The sequence below is a fragment of the Mytilus californianus genome, unplaced genomic scaffold (genome assembly GCF_021869535.1).
Source record: "Mytilus californianus isolate M0D057914Y unplaced genomic scaffold, xbMytCali1.0.p SCAF_8, whole genome shotgun sequence".
NCBI lineage: Eukaryota > Metazoa > Mollusca > Bivalvia > Mytilida > Mytilidae > Mytilus > Mytilus californianus.
Window position 1 is genome coordinate 75,654,182 of NW_026262734.1, and position 26,064 is coordinate 75,680,245.

The 26,064-nt window shown below is 32.2% G+C and overlaps 1 protein-coding gene across 2 annotated transcripts; it reads left to right on the top strand.

The window, feature by feature from the left end:
* Positions 1 to 286: 286 nt before the first annotated feature.
* LOC127712479 (uncharacterized) lies at positions 287 to 19,247 on the top strand. 2 transcript variants are annotated; one of them, XM_052218935.1, is made up of 5 exons: positions 287 to 875; positions 6,972 to 7,133; positions 8,967 to 9,120; positions 14,290 to 14,595; positions 18,410 to 19,247. In XM_052218935.1, exons 1-5 carry the CDS (start codon positions 457 to 459, stop codon positions 18,584 to 18,586), a joined length of 1,218 nt encoding a protein of 405 aa, XP_052074895.1. In that variant the 5' UTR covers positions 287 to 456; the 3' UTR covers positions 18,587 to 19,247. The 2 variants fall into 2 exon arrangements, with proteins under 2 accessions (XP_052074895.1, XP_052074896.1); XM_052218936.1 differs by having other exon boundaries at positions 289 to 538.
* The last annotated feature ends 6,817 nt before the right edge of the window (positions 19,248 to 26,064 follow it).

Below are 26,064 nucleotides of genomic sequence, written 5' to 3' on the forward strand. Positions count from 1 at the left end.
GACATTTCTGTTCAGTCCCGTCACCAATAGTGTTATGTGATACCAGAGACATATATACACATATGTGTATATCAATCGGAACTACTCGGCCTTTCTGGTTGCACGAAAAAAGTTATTGTACTGCATAGCGAGAATGGCCGAGTAGTTACGATTGATGTGTATATATGTCCCTGCCAATACAAATAAAAACAAGTATCTTTTTTTTAAATGCACGAAAACGATAAACGGGCTAATTATCTGACCTGTAGTCACGTCCCTATTCTTCTGAACACCACATTGATAAGATCAGGTTATTTGATAAACTAAACTAGTAGCATCTAATGGAATATCGTTTGAAAAAGACATCTACACTCAGAATGAACGGTCCCGGAAGAACGTACGTGTTTTAGGACAAACGGTGATAATGTTGTTTTCCTTCCCCTAACAATTATTATTCCCTTCTGTTCCGCAAATAAGATGCGGTCCCAGGTTTCAGATGAGTCGTATTCAAGTGATTCGATGTCTGATGAGGACAGTTTGAAATCGATTCGTGATTTGTGTAAGATACATAAACCTGACAGAAAATCTTTAAACAGTTGCAGAGGTTCAAATCATGTTTTACCTGAAAGAATTTCAGACTGGAAATTAACACATGCAAAACTCCTTCATGTTTTCTACAAGAGTGATTACCTTCCAAATCCAAAAGATGTATTACAAACGATACAAATAGTACATGAACTTGATGAAAAACAAAAACAACATGTGTCTAGTCTACAGAATTTTTTAAAGTTTGATTCAAATTTGGACGAATTTTGTCACAGGCCAGTTTTGGTAAAAGAGAAGCTTGACAGATTAGTAGCAAAACGTAATAGTTCAAATGAACTTCATCCACACAAGTAAGGCCAAAATATATGTGAAGCCTTCATACATTAAGTACTAGTGTTTTACTGAATATAACACTTCAACATCATTACATTATATCCTCGTGTATTGTGTTTTCGACCTACTTACATATTTATCAATATTTCCCCTTTAATATGTTTGAATATATACATGCCTAATATTTTTTAGAGTCACTAGTATACTTGTACATTACATAATTTTATCTAAAATATATTTCGATCTTAAATATTTTTTTTATTTCAGTTCATTAGATCGATGGCACCTTTGTTGACAAAAACTAGCGTCTTGTGTTTTCGACCTATCTAAGAAACAGGTCCAAAGTCGGAAATGACATGTCGTACAAATCCGGAATTGGTTATAATTTGATGCCAATGTTTATATCAAATTATTTAGTTTTAGAGGCGATCAAACTTATGACTCAATGAATTAAATGGTGACATATACAACTATAAGATATAAAATATTATTTTGATATCTTTATTTGACTAGTTGTACACATTTCACATGAGGCACTTTGGAAACCTTGTAGGACCTTGTATACAGTCATGTTTCTGTTCAATATACTTTAGTGAAGGCATTGTGAAGTGAGGTTGGTGAGTATTGTCTGTAATCTCCCCTGACAGACTGCTGTTTCTGTGAATTAAAATTAATTGATATTTTATTTTTTTCAGCAAAAAGCTGTAAGGATCATCCACATTTCCGTATTAAAAATAACTTTTAAGTATATCACCTAACCACATGACAGTCATGTGACGTAATGACCTTGATGTTAACTTCACATGCTAAAAGTCCTCGGCCATATTTCTAGAATATTTGTTTATTTTTGATAGATTCTTGTGGAAGGTAAAAATAGTATTAGTGAAAAGGTACAAAAATGTGATATCAAATAAAATAAAGTAAATACTTAATTATAATAACTTTACTTGAAACATCTTCACCACACGTGGTATTATTTGCTATTGTTACTAAATATAGCAGCCAAATGTGACGTCACACGGGCATGCGCAGCATACGGGAAGTGAAAGTAGAATTAGGTCGAAAACGTAAGACGGTCGAAAACACAATACGAGACGATACATTTATGTTTCATAATCATTTGAATCCGTAATTTTGATAGGCCGACCACAATTGCGAAGTACTACAATACCATGTGCTTTCTGTGACAATGCATAGAAAAACAAGCAAAAATATTGATATGACCTGAGACTGTCCCAGATGTTGTAGTATAAAAATCATACTGGTTGTGGACCAGTTACTGTCAGAAATTCACAGTTTTTCTCAAATAAATTTTATCAGGAACACTTTGGGGAAATATTCTTTTAACATAAAAAGGGTTACCAAAAGTTACTTAGTTACTTTTAGCATCATAGATCAGGATTTTAATTATATAATTTTTGTTATTAACAATGATTAAAAGAGAAGACGTATATATATGTACATTGTACATGTCAATTGATCCAAAACACATCGCCTTTCTCAGTTTCGGACCATTAATTTGGAGGTCTCCTTCCTGCTCTGACAGTTCACTTTATGTCATTTGTAATCAACCACTTACAGTCATAACAGTGTGTCGAAAGATGCATAGAAGTTTTATTTTGAAATTTATTAATCTTTTTGAATTCTTTTGAAAGAAATTAAATATTCTAGAGCAAGGTTTGTCTCAAAGTGGTAAGTTTTCCTAAATCAGGGATGTCATAAAGTTATGACGTCATGTCCTAACACATGTATCTTCCCATGGCACATTGAATTTAAAGAAAATTCAGCATTTCCCTTTGTCATGTATCTTAATCATTGTTAATAGGCTTAAACAAAATAGAGTTATTACAAATGAAGTAAAGATATTTGTCTGTTGATGTCAGCAGTCAGTTGTTTTTACGCAATGCTTCAGTTATTGAATAAAATGGCAGGTGACAGTAACTTGTAACTGATGGTAACTGTAACTGGTCCTTGACCTGTAATTTTAAGAATAGAATGTCCTTTATTTTTAAAATTTTGTAGAGTTGTAAAACCGTTGATCATACACATACTTTAGAATAAAGCTCTTCCACACTTCGTACAACATGTACAAAAAGTGCTGCAATAATAATATGGAATGAATGTTGTATGTTTTCCACTGAGACAATTGTAGGTGATCATGGTGATAAAAGGGTCACCATGTAGCTTACAACAATGAGCGAAAAACCCATATAGTACATTATGTAGTATAGTCATCTATAGGTTGCACTTCTGTAAATATAGACAATGCAATTTCCCATAGGAACTCCTTTTACGGCTAAAGCTGTACCACTTTGACTATGAAGTTTCGTAAAAAATCATATCCTAGAATGGAAAGTTCATATATGCACTATTTTTTTCAAAGGTCAAAACATAGGGCTGTGCAGCATATTTTCAACATTTATATGCCCTGAACTTCAAAGAGTTTAAACTTATACTAAAATTCTGTACTACCCCTCCCTTCACTTTGGGTCTTCCTCAGAATTCAATTCAGCCGCTATCCATGTGTATTTATACTGGTAACATTCCCGAGTTATGTCTACATGAGATGAAACATTGAGATCATATCTGGGAACCAGTACGTAAACAAAACAAAATATCTATGAATATTATATATCTCCCCAAAAGAGGCATGGTTTGTGAAACAGCTGTATTTACAAAGTGCAACCTAGCCTATATTCATGATAATCATGATAATAGACCCAGATATGAAAAATGTTCAACAAGATCAAACAAGAAAACCAATGGTCTCACTAACAACAGCGTTCTGATTAATGACAAAACAGTAAAGGAAAAACAAATATGTCAGACAGCAACAAATAACAACCACTGAATTACAAATTCCTGACTTGTCATGCACATACATACAATTGATTTTTATACGACCGCAAAAAATTTGCGTTCATATAATGCTATCACGTCATCATCGTCTGAAGACATTTGGTTTCCTGACAATAACTTTAGTTTAAGTGTATGGATCTCTATGAAATTAAACAAAAGGTTCAATACCAAAAAAGGAAGGTTGCGATTGTTTTTGGGGGTGATGGTCCCAATCGTTTAGGAATTAGGGGCCCAAAACAAGCATTTTTCTAGTTTCAGGACAATAACTGGTGTATAAGTATTTTGATTGCTCTGAAATTGTACCACAAGGTTCAATACCACAAGTAGAAGGTTGGGATTCATTTTGGGGGTAATTGCCCAAACCGTTCAGGAATTAGGGGCAAAAAGGGGCCAAAACAAGCAATTTTCTAGTTTTCAGACAATAACTTGTGTTTCAGTGTATGGATGTCTCTTAAATTGTACCACATTTTACAAAAAGAAAATTTCTTCAAATATTATTTTTTTTGGAAAGGGGGGGGGGAGGGGGGTGCACGCACGAGTAAAAAGAAAATTGGGGGGGGGGGGGGTCAGCTTTTTTTCCTCAAGATTTAAGAAATTATCAATTTTCCAAAACAAACTTGGGGGTCACAATTTATTTTGCTAATTCTTTGTATATACATGATATAGTCTGAAAACAGATTTACTAAGTATTGCGCAACAGCACAGTGTATTGCACAACAGCTGAGCAAGAAATCTTCAATTGAATATAAATTCAAAACATATAACCAATTTCAAGTTCTTTGACTACATTTATTCTGTGTCAGAAACCTATAATGTGTCAAATATTTAATTACAATCCAAATTCAGACCTGTATCAAGCTTGAATATTGTGTCCATTTTTGCCCCAACTGTTCAGGGTTGGACTTCTGCAGTCGTATCCAGTTGCACTCAGGGAAGCAGTTTATTAGTATATGTACTGATAAATTATATTGGACATGTTGGAGGTAGAGTTATTATGGTTATATCCCAGACCTCGACATGCTCGAAGTAAAAAAGAAAGATTTTTTTCTTTTCTCATTTATTTTTTTAATTCTTCGGTACTACATGTTACTATAACTAAGTGTTAAGTTGACTATCATTAATACAACTTTACTAAAAGTATAATTTCATAAACAATGCAAATCTCAATTGTCTGTTATCATGATTATCTTCAAAAACTGCTCATTTACAAGTCTACAGGGAACAATTTTTGAAGGCCTTCTGCAGTTACTTTAATATGAATCTATTATTAAGTCAACTCAGACAGTCTGTAAAGTCAACTCGGCAGGGTTGGCAAAATCCCGGGTTTTATGAGTATTGCCCAGCCCAGTGGGAAATACTGGGAAAACCCGGGTTTTACTGGGTTTTACCAGGTAATACTGGGCAATACTGGGTAATATGAAATACTGGCCTGAATTTTAAAGAGGATTCAGTGGTAAATCACAAATGCAATACATTAAAGTTGAAGAATTCAATTTGTTTTTTTTTAATAAACATAACTAATATTAAGAATTAACAATTCTATGTAAGGAAAATTAATTTTAAACATTTTTTGTTCATTACTAAAATGTTTACTAAGTTTTAGCATATGTTTATGTATATCACTAATTAATAAGTAATTATTTAGATTATAACACAGATTTGTTTATATAGCAATAATCAGTCTTTTGATTTCTATAAGTGTTTATGGCCTGTCCCCTTAGGGTGTTTATTTAGCAATATGATTCATGTGTGATTGTATACAATTAAAATTTACAATTGACTTAAACACTGCAATAAAAAGCATTTTTTCAACTTGGATTTAATATTGAAACAAAGCTTGAAAATTAACAAGGTATCCTGAAATGTCCAAAACTTGTACATGTTGTATTCTGCCCACATAGAATTAGTGGAGAAAAGGAAAAAATGGAATTTTCAATCTTCAGGAATGACTCTCAATGGCTATCTGTATAAAATGTATATATTTAGCTATAATCATGATAATACTATTAAACTACAACAAGTCTTTAGTATTTTGTGTAAAAATAAGCTTGAAAAATCATATTACCCAGTATTACCTGTTTCTAGGAGTATTGCCCAGCCTGGGAAATACTTTGCCAACCCTGCATCTCAGACCGTCAATAAAATCAACTCGGACTGTCTATAACAATGTATAATGACAACTCAGATAAAGTATTAAAAGAGTGTACAAATGTTCATGTACATTGAATGTATCCACCAGAGATCAAGTAATGGAGATGTAAATTAGCAACTACACATGTTCAACAATCATGACAATGAGCAAAACCCATACTGCATAGCAGGCTATATGTATAATAGGCAAAGACATAAACAAAAAAAATGTAAAACAATTCTAACTAGAAAGTTTTTTGAGAAAAAAGGTTAAATTGAAATTAAAAAAAAAAATTAGCAAACTAGAAAAAAATTGGAAAGGCATGTTTTGACCCACAAAAACTTTTTATGGGTTTCGAAGAAAAAAAATTGTATAATTAAATTTTAAGAGAAGAGACATAAAGAATGAAGCAGGGTTAGACATGTTTGTGAACACTCATGAAAAAACAAACTGTTAATTTTATATCAATTGGAAATAGCTTCACTCATCATTTTTCATCAGATTGCACAGAAAACAACTAACAACAATAGATTGAACATAAAGACAAAGATAAAATGTGGTAATCTAAGACTCATAGTTACTGAACATGCTGAAACTACATATAGTTCAAAGGAATTACAACTAATAAATAAATCATTATAAAATATAAGATGACATCATCATGTACTGGCGGTACGATTGCCAATTAGACAACTTTCCACCAGATACCAAATGATGCAGGGATGGCAAAAACTTGGCCTTATGACATTTACATGTATGAGTATTGCCCAGTGAGAAATGGGCAAAATGAATCTTTAAGAGGATTTTGTGATTGATAACAAATTATACAAAACATACAAGATATATAAATTGTTAAAAAAAGATCTAATATTTTAAGTTAAGTTCGCTCTATATATTGATAGTGTTGGGTGCCACTTGAAGTTACAAGTTAAATTGTTGAAAATATAGACAAACAATAATCAATCATCAAGTGTTGGAGGATAAGGGTTGGTTAAACCAAAGATTTTGACATTCCAATTTACTGCTTCTTCAATCATATCTGGTTCTAGTTTGAATTTGCATACTAATGTTGGTATATTTGTTTTTATATGTACCCCGTATGATCTGTGTTTTTTTTCTCCAGTGACGTATCTGTCAGCACATTGAAAGGTGATAGGTTCATCACTGCATTGTATAGACTGCAAGATAAAATTCAGAAACAGAGAAGGGCTCGTTACAGATTGAATGAAGGCATGTTTACACAGTTAATCCTTACACTTGGTGAAATATGTTACTTAGAGGGAGAGTGAGTATTCACAACTATAACTTGTACTTTAGTCAACTACATACATCGTAATAATTATTTAGTTGTTATGCAAATTAAAGCCACAATCGTGATTGTAGATGTGTATAAGTAATACAAGAATAAGATGATGTGGTATGATTGCCAATGAGGCAACTATTGAATTCTCTAAGGGAAAATGAAAAAAACATGAAAAAACATTTTCAAAATTTTGCTCTTGAAACTGTCTTTTGATCATAAAAAAAGCCTCTGTCCAAGTTTCATAAAATTCAATGAAGGTTTGAAAAATTTATCGATGTTTAAAAAACTGTAACCACAGACTGAACATAAATGTTGACCACAATGATTGAATGTACATGTAGGATTGCTATGTCTCACCTCTGCAACAAAATGTTGCAGGCTCCACAAAACACTGCAAAAGCTGAAAAGACATCAATTAAGGCGAGGTATATGTAATTGCACGCCTCTAGCGGGATTCGCGATAAATAACGTGCGTCGTTAGTTACGCGAGTTATCTCCTCAACTCCAAGAAAGAAAAAATGGGCACATGAAAGAGAAATGACTTCGTGCGGTCTATCACGAATCTAAACAAGTATTCCTTTGAAATCTCAAAACTTCAAAGAAATTATCAGAATGACTCCAATCAGAAATCTGAGTATCCTATTGTGAGTTAATATGACTCTATTACCACTGTTTTTGTTTTAGACACGCAGGAGTAGGTACACTATACGACTCGTGTTTATTTCAATAGAAAGTAAAAACGCCTAACAACAAAATTATAACCAAATAAATAAATAAACCAGTACGTGACTATTCTGCTTTTATTCGTATCAAATTCTTTAAAATTAAACCAGAATTGACCCCACAATATTTTTTGAAAAACCATAGTTTTTAATGAAATTCACAGTGTACTGTAGCGTAAAATTGTAGGTAACAAATAATTATATTGCATGTGAATTTGTGTGTTGGACTAGAAAGACGTTGGCATGTCTCGTTTTTTATGCAATTGAAAATTTTAGGACATGATTTATATGTATGTAAAAAGTATAAAAGATACTAAGGGGTAATCGACCACTAGTGCAACATTTATAAGTTGAGGAACAAAGGCAACAGAAAAAAACCCATCAGATTCCGTCCACAAAACATTATACACGGAAACTAAGAACTGAGCAGTATAACATCTCAGAATAAGTAAAATCTATGTAATCCAAAATCTCAGTTTTCAAGGTGTAGAAAATAAACAGGTGTCTTCTATTCCGTCCGCAATTTTTGGGGAATGTAAAATCTAAATTTAGAACCATTGTTGAAACTGAAACTAAACATGTATGTTAAAAATAGAACATGTTATTTTTTTCTTTGTCGATAGCGAAATTTAATCTTATATCTGCATGTTTGTTATTAACATATAATAAAGGCAAACTATAAGTAAGCACTCTTTAGCATATTAAGGGCAATGTAGTCAAGAGGATACTAAGAAGAGATGAAAACATGACTTTCTCACTTATACATTTTATATACATCCATGTAAAAAAATATGGATGATTGAGGGGGGGGGGGGGGGGGGTAGCTCTACCTCTAAACTTAGTTACCTGTAATAGAATATAAAATGTACTGTATCAAATGTTATTCCTGACTGTCTGATTTGTCTGTCTGTCATAACGTTGTTTTCAACTTGGCTGCAGTGTGTTCATTTCTTGGGGAAACACATTTTAAATTGAAGTTTTACCATTGTAACATGTGTATTGAGGGGATTTTTTCTTTTAATGGGTGTTGGTTTTACCCCCAGATAAGTCTGTTTACTCATTCAGCTTTTTTCTTTTCATTTTTTTATATCAGGTGGTGTTCAAGCGGAGATGAGTCCATTTGGTGTAATTTAAGAGAATGTGAGCGTGTCATTTCAAATCCAGATTGTCGTTTCTACAAACAGGGACATTTTATGAATGTTAATTGTGCAGCAGTAAAGCCAACTTCTGTAGTTTCTATTCATGAGGTAACTATGTATATTTCATTACAGTGGTAACTATGTATATTTCATTACAGTGGTAACTATGTATATTTCATTACAGTGGTAACTATGTTTATTTCATTACAGTGGTAACTATGTATATTTCATTACAGTGGTAACTATGTATATTTCATTACAGTGGTAACTATGTTTATTTCATTACAGTGGTAACTATGTATATTTCATTACAGTGGTAACTATGTATATTTCATTACAGTGGTAACTATGTATATTTCATCACAGTGGTAACTATGTATATTAAGAGAGTAGTTATTGTTGTAAATACGGCGCGAACACAACTCGGGAACGTCACTTATTCCTTATATTGTAACGTAAAGACTTTGTGACGTGTCACTTGTATACTTGGGCATTCTATAGATCGATTACAAATTATAACATGTAGAACGTTTTCTTCTTTTATTCACGTATTCTCGACAGTTATTACATAGAATTGAAGTTTGCTTGTTGAACCACAATTTCTTTACAATTGGTTGTTTTAAATATTGGAAATACTAGTTGTATTGTGTATTGGTATGGTTTTAATGTGCTTTCTACCATGTTTTTGATCAAAAAATTTCCCTTTGATTGATATAAAAATGAGCTTTGGGTCATCAACCTCCAAGTCATAAATCTATGTTTGTCAAGCTTATTTCGACATTTTGTGATATTTTTGTCCCCCGCGCAACGCATTACGTGGTACATATAGAAATACCGGGCCTCTGTCTGTCTGGTCTTGTTAGCCCTCTCACGTGTACAATTCTTGCCAGATTTTTATGAAACTTATATCATAGGTTTATATCAGCAATGTATTTGATGTGTTTTATAATCAGAACCGATCAATAATTTTATAAGAGTTATGCCCCTTGAACATTTGAAAATATTGCTTATGGAAAATGTCATTGTATCCACTCTCATGTGTACAACTCTTGCCAGAATTTTAGGAAACTTATATCATAGGTTTATATTAGCAATGATAGAAGAATAAATAAGTTCTGATCAAATATTTTTAACGAGTTATGCCCCTTGGAAATATTAATTATAAAGGAAACCACATTGTATATGCTCTGAAGCCTTCATTTCTCTAAGATATTAATAAAAAGTTTTAAAGTACAAAAAAAAAGTGCTTTTTATAGTTATTGCCCTTGTACCTTGAATAGATAAAATGCCCTTGTACCTTGAATAGATAAAATATGTGCAATGCGGGGGACATTGGAACTCTGTTCTTTTATTCTCTTAGATTTTTATTTTGACTGATGCATACTAAAAAAGTGAAGTCTGTAACTATTAATTATTTAACAGCTTTCAAAACAAAAATTTATGTGTCAGCGTCTAATCAGTATTTATTAAAAAAAAATGGTAATTGGAGATTTGTTTATTTTAAGAAAAATAATTGAGAGTTTTTCGCCAATTTTATGTGCTTTCTATACAAATGTTCATTTATTATGAAAGAATTCATTCAATAATATTTTACAATATAAAAGATTGAAATATGTTTTTTTTTTTTATTTATAAGGTTTGTGACCCCTTTCTTTTTAGCTTACTGGGGCCCAAAGGGCCCCATGTGAGCTTATGCCATCACTTGGCGTCCGTCGTCGCTGGTTGTCTGTCGTCGTCGTTGTCATCTGTTGTCGTCTGTCGTCGTAAACTATTTCAAAAATCTTCTCCTCTGAAACTACTGGGCCAAATACCTTCAAACTTTAACTAAATGTTCCTTAGGGTATCTAGTTTATAAATTTTATCCGAAGTTTTGATCCATCGACAAACATGGCCGCCATGGCTAAAAATAGAACATAGGGGTCAAATGCAGTTTTTGGCTTATATCTCAAAAACTAAAGCTTTTAGAGCAAATCTGACACGGGGTAAAATTGTTCAGTTGGTCAAGATCTATCAGCTCTGATATTTTCAAACGAATCAAACAACCCATTGTTGGGTTGCTGGCACCGAATTGGTAGTTTTAACAAAATTTTGCAGTTTTTATTATTTTGAATATTATTATAGATATATATAAACTGTAAGCAGCAATAATGTTCAGCAAAGTAAAATCTACAAAAATGTTAATATGACCATAATTGTCAATTGACCCATTAAGGAGTTATTGCCCTTTAAAGACAAATTTTACACAATTTGTTCATCAAGTTTGCTAACATTTAAAAATCTTCTCCTCTGAAACTACTAGGCCAATTACCCTCAACTTTTAACTAAATGTTCCTTAGGGTATCTTGTTTATAAATTGTATCCAAAGTTTGTATCCATCGACAAACATGGCCGCCATGGCTAAAAATAGAACATAAGGGTCAAATGCAGCTTTTGGCTTATATCTCAAAAACTAAATCTTTAAGAGCAAATGTGACAGGGGTAAAATTGTTCAGTTGGTCAAGATCTATCAGCTCTGAAATTTTCAGACAAATCGAACAACCCATTGTTGGGTTGCTGCCACCAAATTGGTAGTTTTAACAAAATTTTGAAGTTTTTTGTTATTATTTTGAATATTATTATAGATATATATAAACTGTAAGCAGCAATAATGTTCAGCAAAGTAAGATCTACAAAAAAGTTAATATGACCAAAATTGTCAATTGACCCCTTAAGGAGTTATTGCCCTTTAAAGACAATTTTACACAATTTGTTCATCAAGTTTGCTAACATTTAAAAATCTTCTCCTCTGAAATGCAGGTGAGCGATTCAGGCTCTTGAGAGCCTCTTGTTTGTTATTATTTTGAATATTATTATAGATATATTTAAACTGTAAGCAGCAATAATGTTCAGCAAAGTAAGATCTACAAAAAAGTTAATATGACCAAAATTGTCAATTGACCCCTTAAGGAGTTATTGCCCTTTAAAGACAATTTTACACAATTTGTTCATCAAGTTTGCTAACATTTAAAAATCTTCTCCTCTGAAATGCAGGTGAGCGATTCAGGCACTTGAGAGCCTCTTGTTTGTTATTATTTTGAATATTATTATAGATATATATAAACTGTAAGCAGCAATAATGTTCAGCAAAGTAAGATCTACAAAAAAGCTAATATGACCAAAATTGTCAATTGACCCCTTAAGGAGTTATTGCCCTTTAAAGACAATTTTACACAATTTGTTCATCAAGTTTGCTAACATTTAAAAATCTTCTCCTCTGAAATGCAGGTGAGTGATTCAGGCTCTTGAGAGCCTCTTGTTTGTTATTATTTTGAATATTATTATAGATATATATAAACTGTAAGCAGCAATAATGTTCAGCAAAGTAAGATCTACAAAAAAATTAATATGACCATAATTGTCAATTGACCCATTAAGGAGTTATTGCCCTTTAAAGACAATTTTACACAATTTGTTCATCAAGTTTGCTAACATTTAAAAATCTTCTCCTCTGAAACTACTGGGCCAATGACCTTCAGTCTTTAACTTAATGTTCCTTAGGGTATCTTGTTTATAAATTGTATCTGAAGTTTGTATCCATCAACAAAAATGACCGCCATGGCTAAAAATAGAACATAAGGGTCAAATGCAGTTTTTGGCTTATATCTCAAATACTAAATCTTTTAGAGCAAATGTGACATGGGGTAAAATTGTTTAATTGGTCAAGATCTATTGGCCCTGAAATTTTCAGACGAATCGAACAACCCATTGTTGGGTTGCTGCCACCGAATTGGTAGTTTTAACAAAATTTTAAAGTTTTTTGTTATTATTTTGAATATTATTATAGATATATATAAACTGTAAGCAGCAATAATGTTCAGCAAAGTAAGATCTACAGAAAAGTTAATATGACCATAATTGTCAATTGACCCCTTAAGGAGTTATTGCCCTTTAAAGATAATTTTACACAATTTGTTCATCAAGTTTGCTAACATTTAAAAATCTTCTCCTCTGAATTACAGGTGAGCGATTCAGGCTTTTGAGAGCCTCTTGTTTCATTTGATTACAAAGTTTTCTAGGTGCAATAGTATCAAAACAGCAAAATATTGAATACAAGATATGTGCCATGTTGTTCATATACCAAAGTCTCCCCAGATATTTCATTTAGCATCCTGGTAAACAGGGAAATTTGAAATACCATCTTGTTTCTAAAAATTATAGCATCACATCCATAACACTTTCTATAAGAAAACCAATTCAGATAACATCACATTCTAGAAGTATAGCATCACATTACCATGATGAATTCAAAGTAGATAGATTTTAAAGCATGATTCAGACCATTTTTACTCAAAGATTTTATCCTTTATACAGGAACAGAGGTTAAAGACCAAGCAAATCAAGATGCACTCAGTGGGTTGAAAGATGCTTCAGTTTTTTTTTATTAAAGATACCACATCATTGAATTGTTTTGCTGCAGATTAATTGGATTGTATTGTTCAGTTTCAGAGAATTTTTATCTAATGCAAAGGCATATTTTCTATTACAGATTTATATATATATCATTCAATATTTTCTAAACCATGTTTTTCTTAATTCTAAATAACGTTTTATATGTTAATGTACTTTTAAAATTTGCCACATTCTAACTTATATAACTTTATTGAACATGTTGTGATATGAACACAATACATGACTAGACATATTCTCAAGTGACTAGAATCAAACAGGATCTTTCCTTGAACTTCAAAACAAAGTATATTAAAACCAACCATTTTGTTTGTTTTTCTCGATTCTGAATCTTTTAGATGCTTCAATGCAAAAATGCCTTGAATTAAAACGCTCGTGGACTACAGCATCGGAAAGGTATCACCAAAAACTAAAATAGCAAAAAAAAAAATATATTGGACATGAACGGCCAATAAAATTTTTCGGGTCGCGATGATTTTACCGGGTCGGTCGTGGGAGGGGAAACAAACAATATTTTATTTTTGGCCTAAATTCAGAAATTTTTGCGAGGTTTTTATTAATGTGAATAATGCGACTACTGGAGAGTCACAAAAATAAGAACTCGCATTCTGATATTAAATACATATATCTGTATGTAGCTTCTCCTAAAATCGCAATAATTAAACTCACGTTTTTGTTAATTCTTCAAAAGTGGCAATAATAAATGCACGCAATAATTTCTGAATTTACAGACGTCGATTTACTCCACCTTGACCTTAAATGCATTGTGCTTGGCAGAGAAGTAGCAAGTATATGTATAATTTTAGCTTTGTAAAATATTCTTAATTACAGGTGAAAAATGCTAAGAAATTTGAAGGTTTAGAACATCCAGAAAAAAAGAGAAAAAGAAAGAGATTTAAAAGGTCACAGTCTTCAACCGAAGAATCTGAATCTTGCTCATCGCTTGGTATTTCTAGCTGGTCATCAGGACAGCTACTGGACATGTCAAAAGAACCACTACCAGAAATAATTGCAGATTTGAATGTAAAAGTTCTTGGACAGCATGCTGGTGAGCTTCTGCTGGACCTACATGAATATGGATCAGATGACCACATATCAAAGCTGACAACACATGGACTAATAATAGATGGCACTAAGGTTTGCTATGATTTCTTATTATAGACAAGGAAGTTAAAAATTCTATTTTACTTCTTTGAATCGTCATGGTGTTGTACAAGTCTCAAAGGAGAGTCATAAATTCTATAGCTTTATGTCAAGAGGTATATATTAAATGCAGACAATATAAAAATAAGAAGATGTGGTAAAATTGCCAATGAGACAACTCTCCACTAGAGACCAAATGACATAGAAATTAACAGCTATAGTTCACCATACAGCCTTCAACAATGAGCAAAACTCATACTGCAAAGTCAGCTATAAAAGGCCCCAAAATGGCAAATGCAAAACAACTCAAACGAGAAAACTAACATCCTTATTCATGTAAAAAAACGAAATGAACCAAAACTGATTACAGCTCTTGTAGAAGTAAACATTGATTCTTTCATATATATAAATCCTAGTTAAGTTAACTTCAGACAAATGTCGTTCTGATGACTAAATCAGTTTTTTAAGTACTACAATAATGAAGATTAAATTATCCCTCACCTTGGACTCATTTTTATTCACCTAATATTGTAGAATGGTTTTGTTAACTTGCTCATGCCCTTCAACCTATTACACATTTTTAGGCACATCAGAGTCTTATAATTTCGTTATATTTTCTCTGCTCTTGAAACTTTTTTTTTGTCAAGACAAGAATTAAAACCGAATAAGTTGCCAAAACAGAAAAAGCTTTATAACTGGTCTAACAAGAAAATTGAGTGATTGATAGAAATAAAATATGAAAAGTTAAAATGCAAATAGGTTTACCATACTTGTTTTCTTGCTACAAAACAAAATAGATAAATGAAAATGTTAAACATAGATCTAAATAGTCTGATTTATCTCAACTTGGAAAGCAAAGTTTTTGATTTTTAAACAAATTTAAAAAAAATATTTATTTAAAAAAATTATAACAAAAAGATAAAATCATAGAAATTTTAAAACAAGTTTGGAAAATTGGTTGCATATACTACAATCGTGATAAATAAGCTATTATTATACCACATCTTCTTATTTTTATAATTTCAGTAAAATCTAGATATATGCGTGAGGGGGGTAATGAATGGGGTTACCTTCATAACAAATAACAGTAAAAATTCTTGATGTTAAGGGTAATTTATGGTGCATGAAAATAAAATGTATACTTTCTTTTAGATGATAAAAAAAATGGCTGATTTTGATGAATCAAGCTAAATTTTTTCCAAAAATAACGGTAACGATAATTATTTGAAACCTCTGACGAATCACAATAAGGATATTTTGACGAATCACGGTAAAATTTCAATTTGATGCTAAAGGTAGCCGAAAATGACCGTTTGACGAATGACGGTAAAAGGCATCCCTATCCTCATGCCTTCATAGATGTTAAAAAAATATCCCATACTAGTTTTTTTGTGTGGAACTTTCTAGACCAAAAGTCTATAAAAAGTATGTTATCTTTTTGCCAGTCCTATATCGAGGTATATACATTTACTCTTGCCTATTTGGCTATTTTGTTATTATGTTAGAAACCTGCTGTGGTAAAAACATCAATTAAATATTGTTAAGTCCCTACAACTTATATTTCACATTCAAGTGTCTTAATAAGTTTTGCATTTTGTTTTTAATAACTCTCATTGATATTCCAACTCTCATCCTGTTATATAGTACATTTTACTTTTGAGTTACATTGATTTGATTTAGAATTTTTAAATATTCAATAATTTGAAATATCATTCATACAAATTTACATGAAATACAATTGCTGAGAGGTGATAGAGCAGATTGTTAACCCGAGGAAACATTGTCAACCCAGATGAAGCCAGGGTTGACAATGATTTTCCAAGGGATAACAATCTTCTATATCACCATCTCATCTATTCATTATTTAATTTACCATACTGAATGTCCTTTCATAATTTTTTTTTAAATTGAAAGTAATTAACTATGACGTCATGTACTACAGGCCATAATCTTGCTGGCGAAATGACGATTTAAGCCGCTAAATCTCGCCAGCCGACTGACTTCATAGCGAAGTCAAATCGCTATCAAAATAGGTAAAAGGGAGACAACTTGTGAATGACAAGTCTCACAGGTAAAAAAAATGGCGGCTGACAAGGAAAATCGAGATTTTCGAAACGACCCAGGACTAATACTGTCAACGATGAAATTAAATAAATACAACAGCGACTTTGAACATCCTCGGATATAACTTTCAAAACTGTTCTAACGGAAAACTGACCATCTGTTTAAGTTATCATTTTACGATGATTTTCACTCAGCTGATTTGTTTTATTTTTATAGCTTACATGAGTCGATCAATTTTATTATTCAGTAGGTAAAAGGTGGGAATTAATGGTAGATTTATTATATTGATTGAATAAATATTGAAATATAAAAGGTAGAAAGACTGCTGATGGATAATGTGATTGCAAACGTATGACACTTGACCAGGTTTTGATCAGCAGTGGATTGTTTCTCACGACCATGTCGTTGATATGGATGATATTTTAAAAAAATGATAGAAATAAGCTCTTTGTCGGATTGCGATTGAAAGATATTTTCATTTATAGACTTACAATCTTAAACGATAATCTCAATTTACAACTAACATAATGTCCTGGACATAATGTTTTACACAATAATGACAAGTGGTGATATAAATTAAATTCCCAGTCATGTGAAATTCATCAGGTAAACTGGGAGTTATATTTCTTCTGGACTTTTAAAAATAAATTGAGGCAGATGCACATGAATTTAATGCATCATAATCATGATAATATTACTAGCAGGCTACTCCCTCATGTCCCAATTAACACATTTTATTTACTGGAACACAATGGTATCAATAAATAAATAACAACTATATATTATCTAAACCTTTTTATTAAGAACTTTCTATATATACATTGTGTACAATAACATATGAAAAAACTGCAAGCATATCTTTTATTGAATATAAAACAATTTCCTTAGTGATAAGCATGAAAACACGATGCAACCGAAACGGTAATGGAATCTCAATTCTCCAAGAAATTGACCACTTCTCCCTTCTCTCTCTTGGAAGGAGAAGTCACTTCTCCCTCTTCAAAATCCTAGATTAGGCCCTGGTACTACATAAAAAAGTTACAGTTATTAGAAAAACAACAAAAGTGAAACAAGGTGTATTTTTGTTTACATTGACAGTCTCTGAAAAAGGTCTGAGGCCAAAACATAGAACTTGAGCATTGTCTTCAAAATAATTGATGTATAGATTCAATTCATTGTACTTTAAATTTTTGATTTTAATATGTCTGCACGGGAGAGTGTCATTAAAAAATTATCTCCTGCTGATAGATATTGGATAGAGTTAATTATCTCCCTTGTATTTACCAATCAAAATCTGCCATCTTAAGGTAAAGTATACTAATATCATAGGTTAACTAGAAATTGACCTAATAGATTGTTCCCATTTCTCTGAGACATCTGCTAATATTATTATAACCATATGTGTCTACAAAAATTTTCTTCATGTTCTTCCTGAGTTCAGCAACCTGGAACTTTGGCCTTCAACCTAAATGCATAACTTCTCAATCAAATATCTGAAATGTTGCAGCAAAAATTCTCTGGACATTTAAAAAATGTTTAGATTGAAGCAAAACACTTGTTGGATAAATATTAAAAATAAGATTGTGCCAAAAACGAAAAATTATATAATAAGTGAGTGTCAAGTAGACTAAATGTCTAGTGAATATAGAAACTTGACTTGAATTTATTTTTTACAGTTATTAAATGTCTTGAAAAAAACATGATAAATTTCATGTATTATTGTGGATTTTTTTATATGTTTCAGGTATACTTTACTCTATTGGAAATGTCAAAGAGTCATTATGAAAAGCTGTGCAAGAATCTTGAACTTGATGAAACTGACAGAGCTACAATCTATTATTCAAGACCATTAGACATTTTACATCTTGAAAGTCGTAACACCCTGATAGAAAACTTTGTACGGTTAAACAACATTTATTAACCAAGATATTTATTAGATCATGAACGTTAATAATTGATGATGTTGACTGGAGTGGATACTTTAGTTCATCAATTAGACATCATGCAACTATCAAGATAAAGAAATTGTATAAACTCTCTTTCTTTGTTATACAAAGTATATTGTGGATACTCATTTATATCTAAAAATAAATTTACCACATATTTTACATTGGTTTTAAAACTCATCAAATTTTGATAAAAAAAAGGTATCTAAAACATTACATTTATCAATGTTTATTAATTACTTGACACATTATTTATCCTGTTTCTGATCTCTCTTGTTCATGAACTTGTTAGTTTGAAGTGTTATCTTTTCCAAAACATCAGATTAAAAAGAAATCCACAAAATCTTAAAATACTTTACATGTTATAATTTGTTCTCAGTATCTCAGTACTGAAATATGTGTTTTTATGAGAGAAAAGAATACCAAGGGAACAATCTCAAACCATGATTTGAAGGAACTTAGATTACTGAAAAAAAGTCAAACAGTCAAACGAGTCCACAAAACATTACACCAAAATGGTAAAAAATTGAACACTACCTAAAACCAGAAATACTCTCATTTGTTCAGGAATGGTATTCAATCTATCATAATATTTATTTGAAGTAATATTTTTATAATAAAAGAACTAAAATTTGTTATTAGTATCTGCTTACCTTCCACCTGAGATCTACCCCAGTTTTTGTTGGGGTTCGTGTTGCTTAGTCTTAAGTTGTCTATGTTGTGTCTTGTGTACTATTGTTTTTCTGTTTTTTTTCTTTTTTAGCCATAGCGTTGTCATTTTATTTTTGATCTATGAGTTTGTCCCTCTTTTAAATCATTAGCATCATTAGACAAATCTTTTGACCTATAAACCACAAATTTACAACATTTATTTATTTTGGGGCATATAATATCGACCCCCTGAGAAATGTTTTGCCTTTGGAGCATTTTTTATATTTTTTTTTGTTATTTTTGTAACAATTGCAATTTTTTTTGTAAATATTGTGCAACTAACCTCTTAGTTTTTGTTGGCTTTTGAATTTTTGTATTCTGTTTGATAAGTTTCAAATGATATTTCAAAGTGTGTTATACAATTACCAGAAAATGGAATTGTTTAATTCAAGCAAAATGTTGATCATCAATACTGTCTCTTAAAGATATTCACTCATTGACGAATTTGCACTTTTCATTTGGAAATATCAATCTACTCATCACATAGCTCTCAAACTTTGATTGAAATTATGCATTGATTTATTTTTGAGCCGTCTCAACTTGGGACTTGAACAACTTGATACCGTATAGAATGAGGTGGTGTTTAACATGTTTGTAAGCCCTTAACCTCTAGCCTATGACAGACTTTAACAGCAAATCATAAGAACAAACTGTAAAAATCAGTTGGAAAAGACTTTACTCATTAAATCGAATGGAAGCACAAAAAATGTTTACATAAGGACATTGCTATTTGTGTCTCTCCTGCTATGTTAATCGTGGAAAGCGAGACAGGGATCGCTTTTCTGGTGACAATGACGATGATGAATCATTGATGATGTAGGCTTCAACAATTGTTAAGTTCTCTGCTTAATTAAGTTTGATAGGAACTTCTTGTGATAGATCAATGATATTTTGCATAACTATCAGTACATATCAGTTTGACAACTTTTTTGAGGCCCTGCCCCCTGTCATGGTCCAGTGACTTTGAATTAATTACCAATTTTCAGTGTTAAGTTTTCTGCTTTAGTTGGTTTGATAGGAACAATAGACAACTATATTTTCTCTTAAGTTACATTACTGTCCGTACATTTAAGTATGTTGACCATTTCGAGACCCTGCCCACTAGTTCATGGTTCAGCGACTTTGAATTAGTTAGTAATGTTGCTGTCCATCTGATTGTCTTTTTCTTAATTTTATGCAGACAGGCGAGACATATGTCTATGACAACAGTTTATTTCAACAATGACAGATAATATGAATCCAACAGTAGGAGACAACATTGAAAAATTGTTTGTTAACATCTTTATGAAAACAATATTACACATGCTGAAATGTCTCACCTGTTTTACTTATCATTGAATTCATGCTGAAAGTCTGTAATATGAATCATATTTTCTACTACAAGTATCAAATAAACTTAACATTATAAAAGTTCTATAAAAATGAGATCACAGTCCGATGAACCCTGCCAAACAGATATGTACACCTGTAATACAATCATTCAATGCACCATTTATAGTGGTACTAATCCTAAGAGTACCTGAGCAACAGATCAAACCACAAAATCTTAATATTGACCAATTAACCATTAAAATGAGGTTAAGGTCATATATGAAGCCTGCAAGATAGACATGTACAACTCAGGTTCACAACTGTTCCATACACTTGACCTATTGCTTATAATATATGAGAAATAGACCAAACCACAAACTTAAAATTGTCTAATGAACAATGAAAATGAGGTCAAGGTTAGGTAAAACTTGTCAGACAAACATGTTCACCTGACAAGCATTCAATACACCAAATATAGTGGTCTCAATGCTTATATTTGAGAAATAAATTGTGTCTGATGAACCATGAAATTGGGGTCATGGTAAGATAAAACCTGTCCGTCAGACATGAACACCTTACAATCTTTCATTGAAACAAGTTGGCCTATTGCTGATAGTATCTGAGATACGGACTTGACCATGTATCTTTGACCTTTGATCACTGATCCATGGAATAAGGTCGATTTCAGGTAAACCTAACAGACCGACACGTAGACGCTGCAAAGAGCATATATACCATGTATAGTTATCCTATTACTCATAATTAGTGAGTATTTCACTCAACAAACGAATGTATTTTTTTCAAGCAGTCAGTGAAACATGAAAATGAGGTCAAGGACAATGGACATATATGACAGACAGAAACTTCGTAGCATAATAAGTTATCTGCACACAGGACTTCTAACTTCTGAAATATTAAGCTTTAAACAAATTGTTTACGCCGCCGGATTGTAATACCTATGTCTTGCATACTGCGACCGTCCACGCAGACGAGACAAAAAGAGATCTGGTATGATTGCTAATGAGACAACTATTCAAGAGTTTGAAGCAAATTTAAGCAAACACGTTCAATAATGAGCACAAGAGTGCACACGCTGAAATGACTTGCCTGCTTTACTGACCTTTGTTTTTATGTTGATAGTCTTAAATAAATATAAAGCTTTACTACAAGTATTACATAAACTAAGCATGATCAAAGAAAATGAGATCAAGGTCAGATAACATAACCGGTTATACATGTACACTTTACATTCTTACCATACAGCAAATATAGTTGACCTATTTCTTATAGTTTCGTAAAAACGAACTTAACCTGGAAAACTTAACATTGACTAATAAACCTTGAAAATGAGGTCAAGGTCAGATGAACAATGCCAGACAGACATGTACACCTTACAATCAATTTATGCATTACATATAGTTGACATGTTGCTTATTGTGTCTAAGAAACAAATTTAACCATGAATACTTAACATTGACCAATGAACCATGAACATGGGGTCAAGATCAGATTATATCTGCAAGACTGACACATACATCTTACAACCATTCCATACACCAAATATAGTTGACCTATTGCTTATAGTTTAAGAAAACAGACCGAAACATAAGAACTTAACACTGAGTAATGAACCGTGAATACAAGGTCAAGGTTAAATAAAACCTGCCAGACTGACATGTACATCATAGAGGAATTCCATACACCAACCTCAGTGGACTTATTGCATATAGTATTCAAAAAAAATACATAACTGAACTATGAAAATGAGGTCAAGGTCAGATGGCACCTACCAGTTGGACATGTACACCTTACAATCATTCCATACACCAAATATAGTAGACATATTGCTTTTAGTATCTGAAATATGGGACTTGACCACGAAAACTTAACCTTGTTCACTGATCCATGAAATGAGGACGAGGTCAGGTGAAAACTGTCTGACAGGAAAGAGGACATTGCAAGGTACCAAATATAGTTAACATATTACTCACAATAAGAGAGAAATTAACATTACAAAATTTTTTTTTTTCAAGTAGGAACAATACCACGAAGATGACGTCAAGCAGAATGGACATATGACTGGCGGACACTTCATAACATAAGGCATCTATAAACAAAGTATGAAACATCCAGGTCTTCAACCTTCTAAAATATAAAGCTTTTAAGTAGCTAGTTAAAGCCGCCGCCGCCACCGGATTACTATCCCTATGTCGAGCTTACAGCGCAGGCTGAAAAAAAAACCAATACCGTATAGGCAGCAGCTTTAAATAAACACAAAGCAATTCAAACGAAAAATCAACAGCTTAAATTATGAAAAAAAGATAAACGAAAAACAAATTATCAACTTTTTTTTAAATATACTGCCGAAATTTACTCAAATTTATTTTAAGTAAATTACTTACTTGGGTAATGTCTGATTTTTTTTTCTATTTGTTATCATTGGCTATGAACTAGCTGTCAATCTCAGATCTGTACTTTTTTTTGTGTTGTTGTTATGGGGATGTATAAGTACCCTGCCAAGTCCGGTCTGTGTTTTTTTTCGTTAGACGTATTTTTGCTTTGTATCGATCTGATGAGTTGAGCACTTTTCAACTGATTTTTTATAGTTTGTTATGTTGTACTGCTACAACACTGTCCAAGGTTATAGGAGGGTTGGCGCCTTCAAACTAGTTTAACCCTGCCACATTCTGGATGTGCCTGTCCCAATTCAGGAACCTGAAATTCAGTGGTTGACGTTTGTTGCTATAAATCATATTTGTTTCTCATTCATTATTTTGAAAATAAATCAGCCGTTTTCTCGTTTGAAGTGTTTTACATTTGTCATTTCGGGGCCTTTTATAGTTGAGTATGCGGTATGGGTTTTGCGCATTTTTGAAGGCCGTAAGGTGCTCTATATTTAGTTGTTAATTTCTATGTCATTTGGTCTCTTGTGGGGAGTTGTCTAATTTGCAATCATACCACATATTCTCATTTTTATATTAGTGACCAAGGACAATAACTGAATCATACGCTCCGGACTTGGGACGTGCACATATAGAATCAGATGTACATTTTGCATGAGTTTTGTGACAGGCAAGAAAAAGTAAAATGCATCTGGACTCCTAGAAAGAAAGTATAGTTGTTTATAGGCACTGGCTACAGTTACATGGAAATGTAACAATAATAAAAAAAGTTATTGTTACATTGGAGACTAATTGCCGGAATACAGCTGGGTTGGGTAAGGATCCGATTAATTACGAATGTAACAATAATATTTGTGTCTGCGGTTACATTGCGTTATTGTTACATTAATGCACTTCAATGTACGCTAGATTTATTAAACTTAAACCTTCTATAGTTTTGTTGCTTAATTTTTTTCGCCAATAAGAACGAAATTACGATCACAAAATATCTGGACTCTGAAAATGAAAACACTGATTCCACCAGTTTCAAAATGTCGGGAAATGTTAACATCAATTACCTTCACAATAGACTTGTATTTTTAGTTTTATTATTTTTTTCAGCTATGCTAAGTTGGATATTGAAATCGGAGGTGAACATAGAGCCTGTGTCGCTCACCTGTATTTACTGATGCTTTGGAAATCATGTAAAATAAGGTTAAAATCATAATTAATAGTATTTATAATGATATCTTAGATAATAACAAAAAACTGCAAACTTTTAGTAAAATTACTAACTCAGGGGCAGCAACCCAACAAAGGGTTGTCGGATTCGTCTGAAAATTTCAGGGTAGATAAATCTAAATCTGATGAACATTTTTGCCACCTGTCAGATTTGCTCTAAATGCTTTAGTTTCAGAGATATAAACCAAAAACTGCATTTTACCCCTATGTTCTATTTTTAACCAAGTCGGCCATGATGGTTGGAAGGCGGGGTCATCGGACAAATTTTTTAAACTAGATACCCTAATAATGATTATGGCCAAGTATGGTTAAATTTGTCTCAGTAGTTTCAGAGAAGAAGATTTTTGTAAAAGATTAAAAAAATTTACGAAAATTGTTAAAAATTGACTATTAAGGGCAATAACTCTTAAAGGGGTCGACTGACAATTTTGGTCATGACAACTTATTTGTATATCTTACTTTGCTGAACATTATTGCTGTTTACAGTTTATCTCTATCTATAATAATATTCAAGATAATAACCAAAAACTGCAAAATTTCCTTAAAATTACCAATTCAGGGGCAGCAACCCAACAACAGATTGTCAGATTTGTCTGAAAATTTAGGGCAGATAGAAATTGACCTGATAATCAGTTTTACCCTATGTCAGATGTACTCTTAGTGCTTTGGTTTCAGAGATATAAGCTAAAATCTACATTTTACCCCTATGTTCTATTTTTAGCCATGGCGGCCATCTTGGTTGGTTGGCGGGGTCATCGGACACATTTTTTAAACTAGACACCCTAATGATGATTGTGGCCAAGTTTGGTTAAATTTGGCCCAGTGGTTTTAAAGGAGAAGATTTTTGTAAAAAGCTAACGACGACGGACGACGACGACGACGACGCCGACGGACGCCAAGTGATGAGAAAAGCTCACTTGGCCCTTCGGGCCAGGTGAGCTAAAAAGGGATAGTGCAGAATGGAATTGTACAGTATGCAATACAGACGTGCACATTGCTGCATCACTCGTTTGTGATGGCTGCTTAAGAGTGGTTTCACCAAAATGCGTCGGACTAAAAGATGCTCCCAAAACAACATACCGTGGATTTGTAGAAACTGTCATTGTGAATAATTTAAAAAATTGAATGCAATATTGTAAAATTCAAATAAAGTATTCCAGTTTTATTTTAATACATATTTTACTAGTCCTAGCGTACATTGTAGTGCATTAATGTAACAATAACGCAATGTAACCGTACACTCAACTATTATTGTTACATTCGTAATTAATCGGTTCCTTACCCAACCCTGCATTCCGGCAATTAGTCTCCAATGTAACAATATATTTTTTTATTATTGTTACATTTCCATGTAACCGTAGCCAGTGCCTTGTTTATATCGTCGTTTTCAAAAATGTTTACCCAATTTTCCCATTGAGATACATGTAACCAAGGAACATCGATATAACCTGTTGTATTAGGCAAAACCTTTTGGAATTGGATCTCCTGTAGTTGGTGATCGCAATACTGGTATACCAGTATTGTCCACAATACTGGTATAAAAATTTTGTACCAGTATTGTAACTTAAAAAAAAAAACAGCAATACTGGTACATTACTGATATACCAGTATTGTAGTTGTATTGTTCACTATACTTTAAGGTGTATAATGAAAAATGAATTTTAAGAAAAATTAGATATTGAAGATCAAAGGGAGCTCGAGATTAAACGAACTCAAAAAGATTATAGAGGATAATTGTGAAATCAATAAACAACCAGTTAAAAATAATTACTATACTTGTACAAATAAACAAAAGATTATTGTAATTA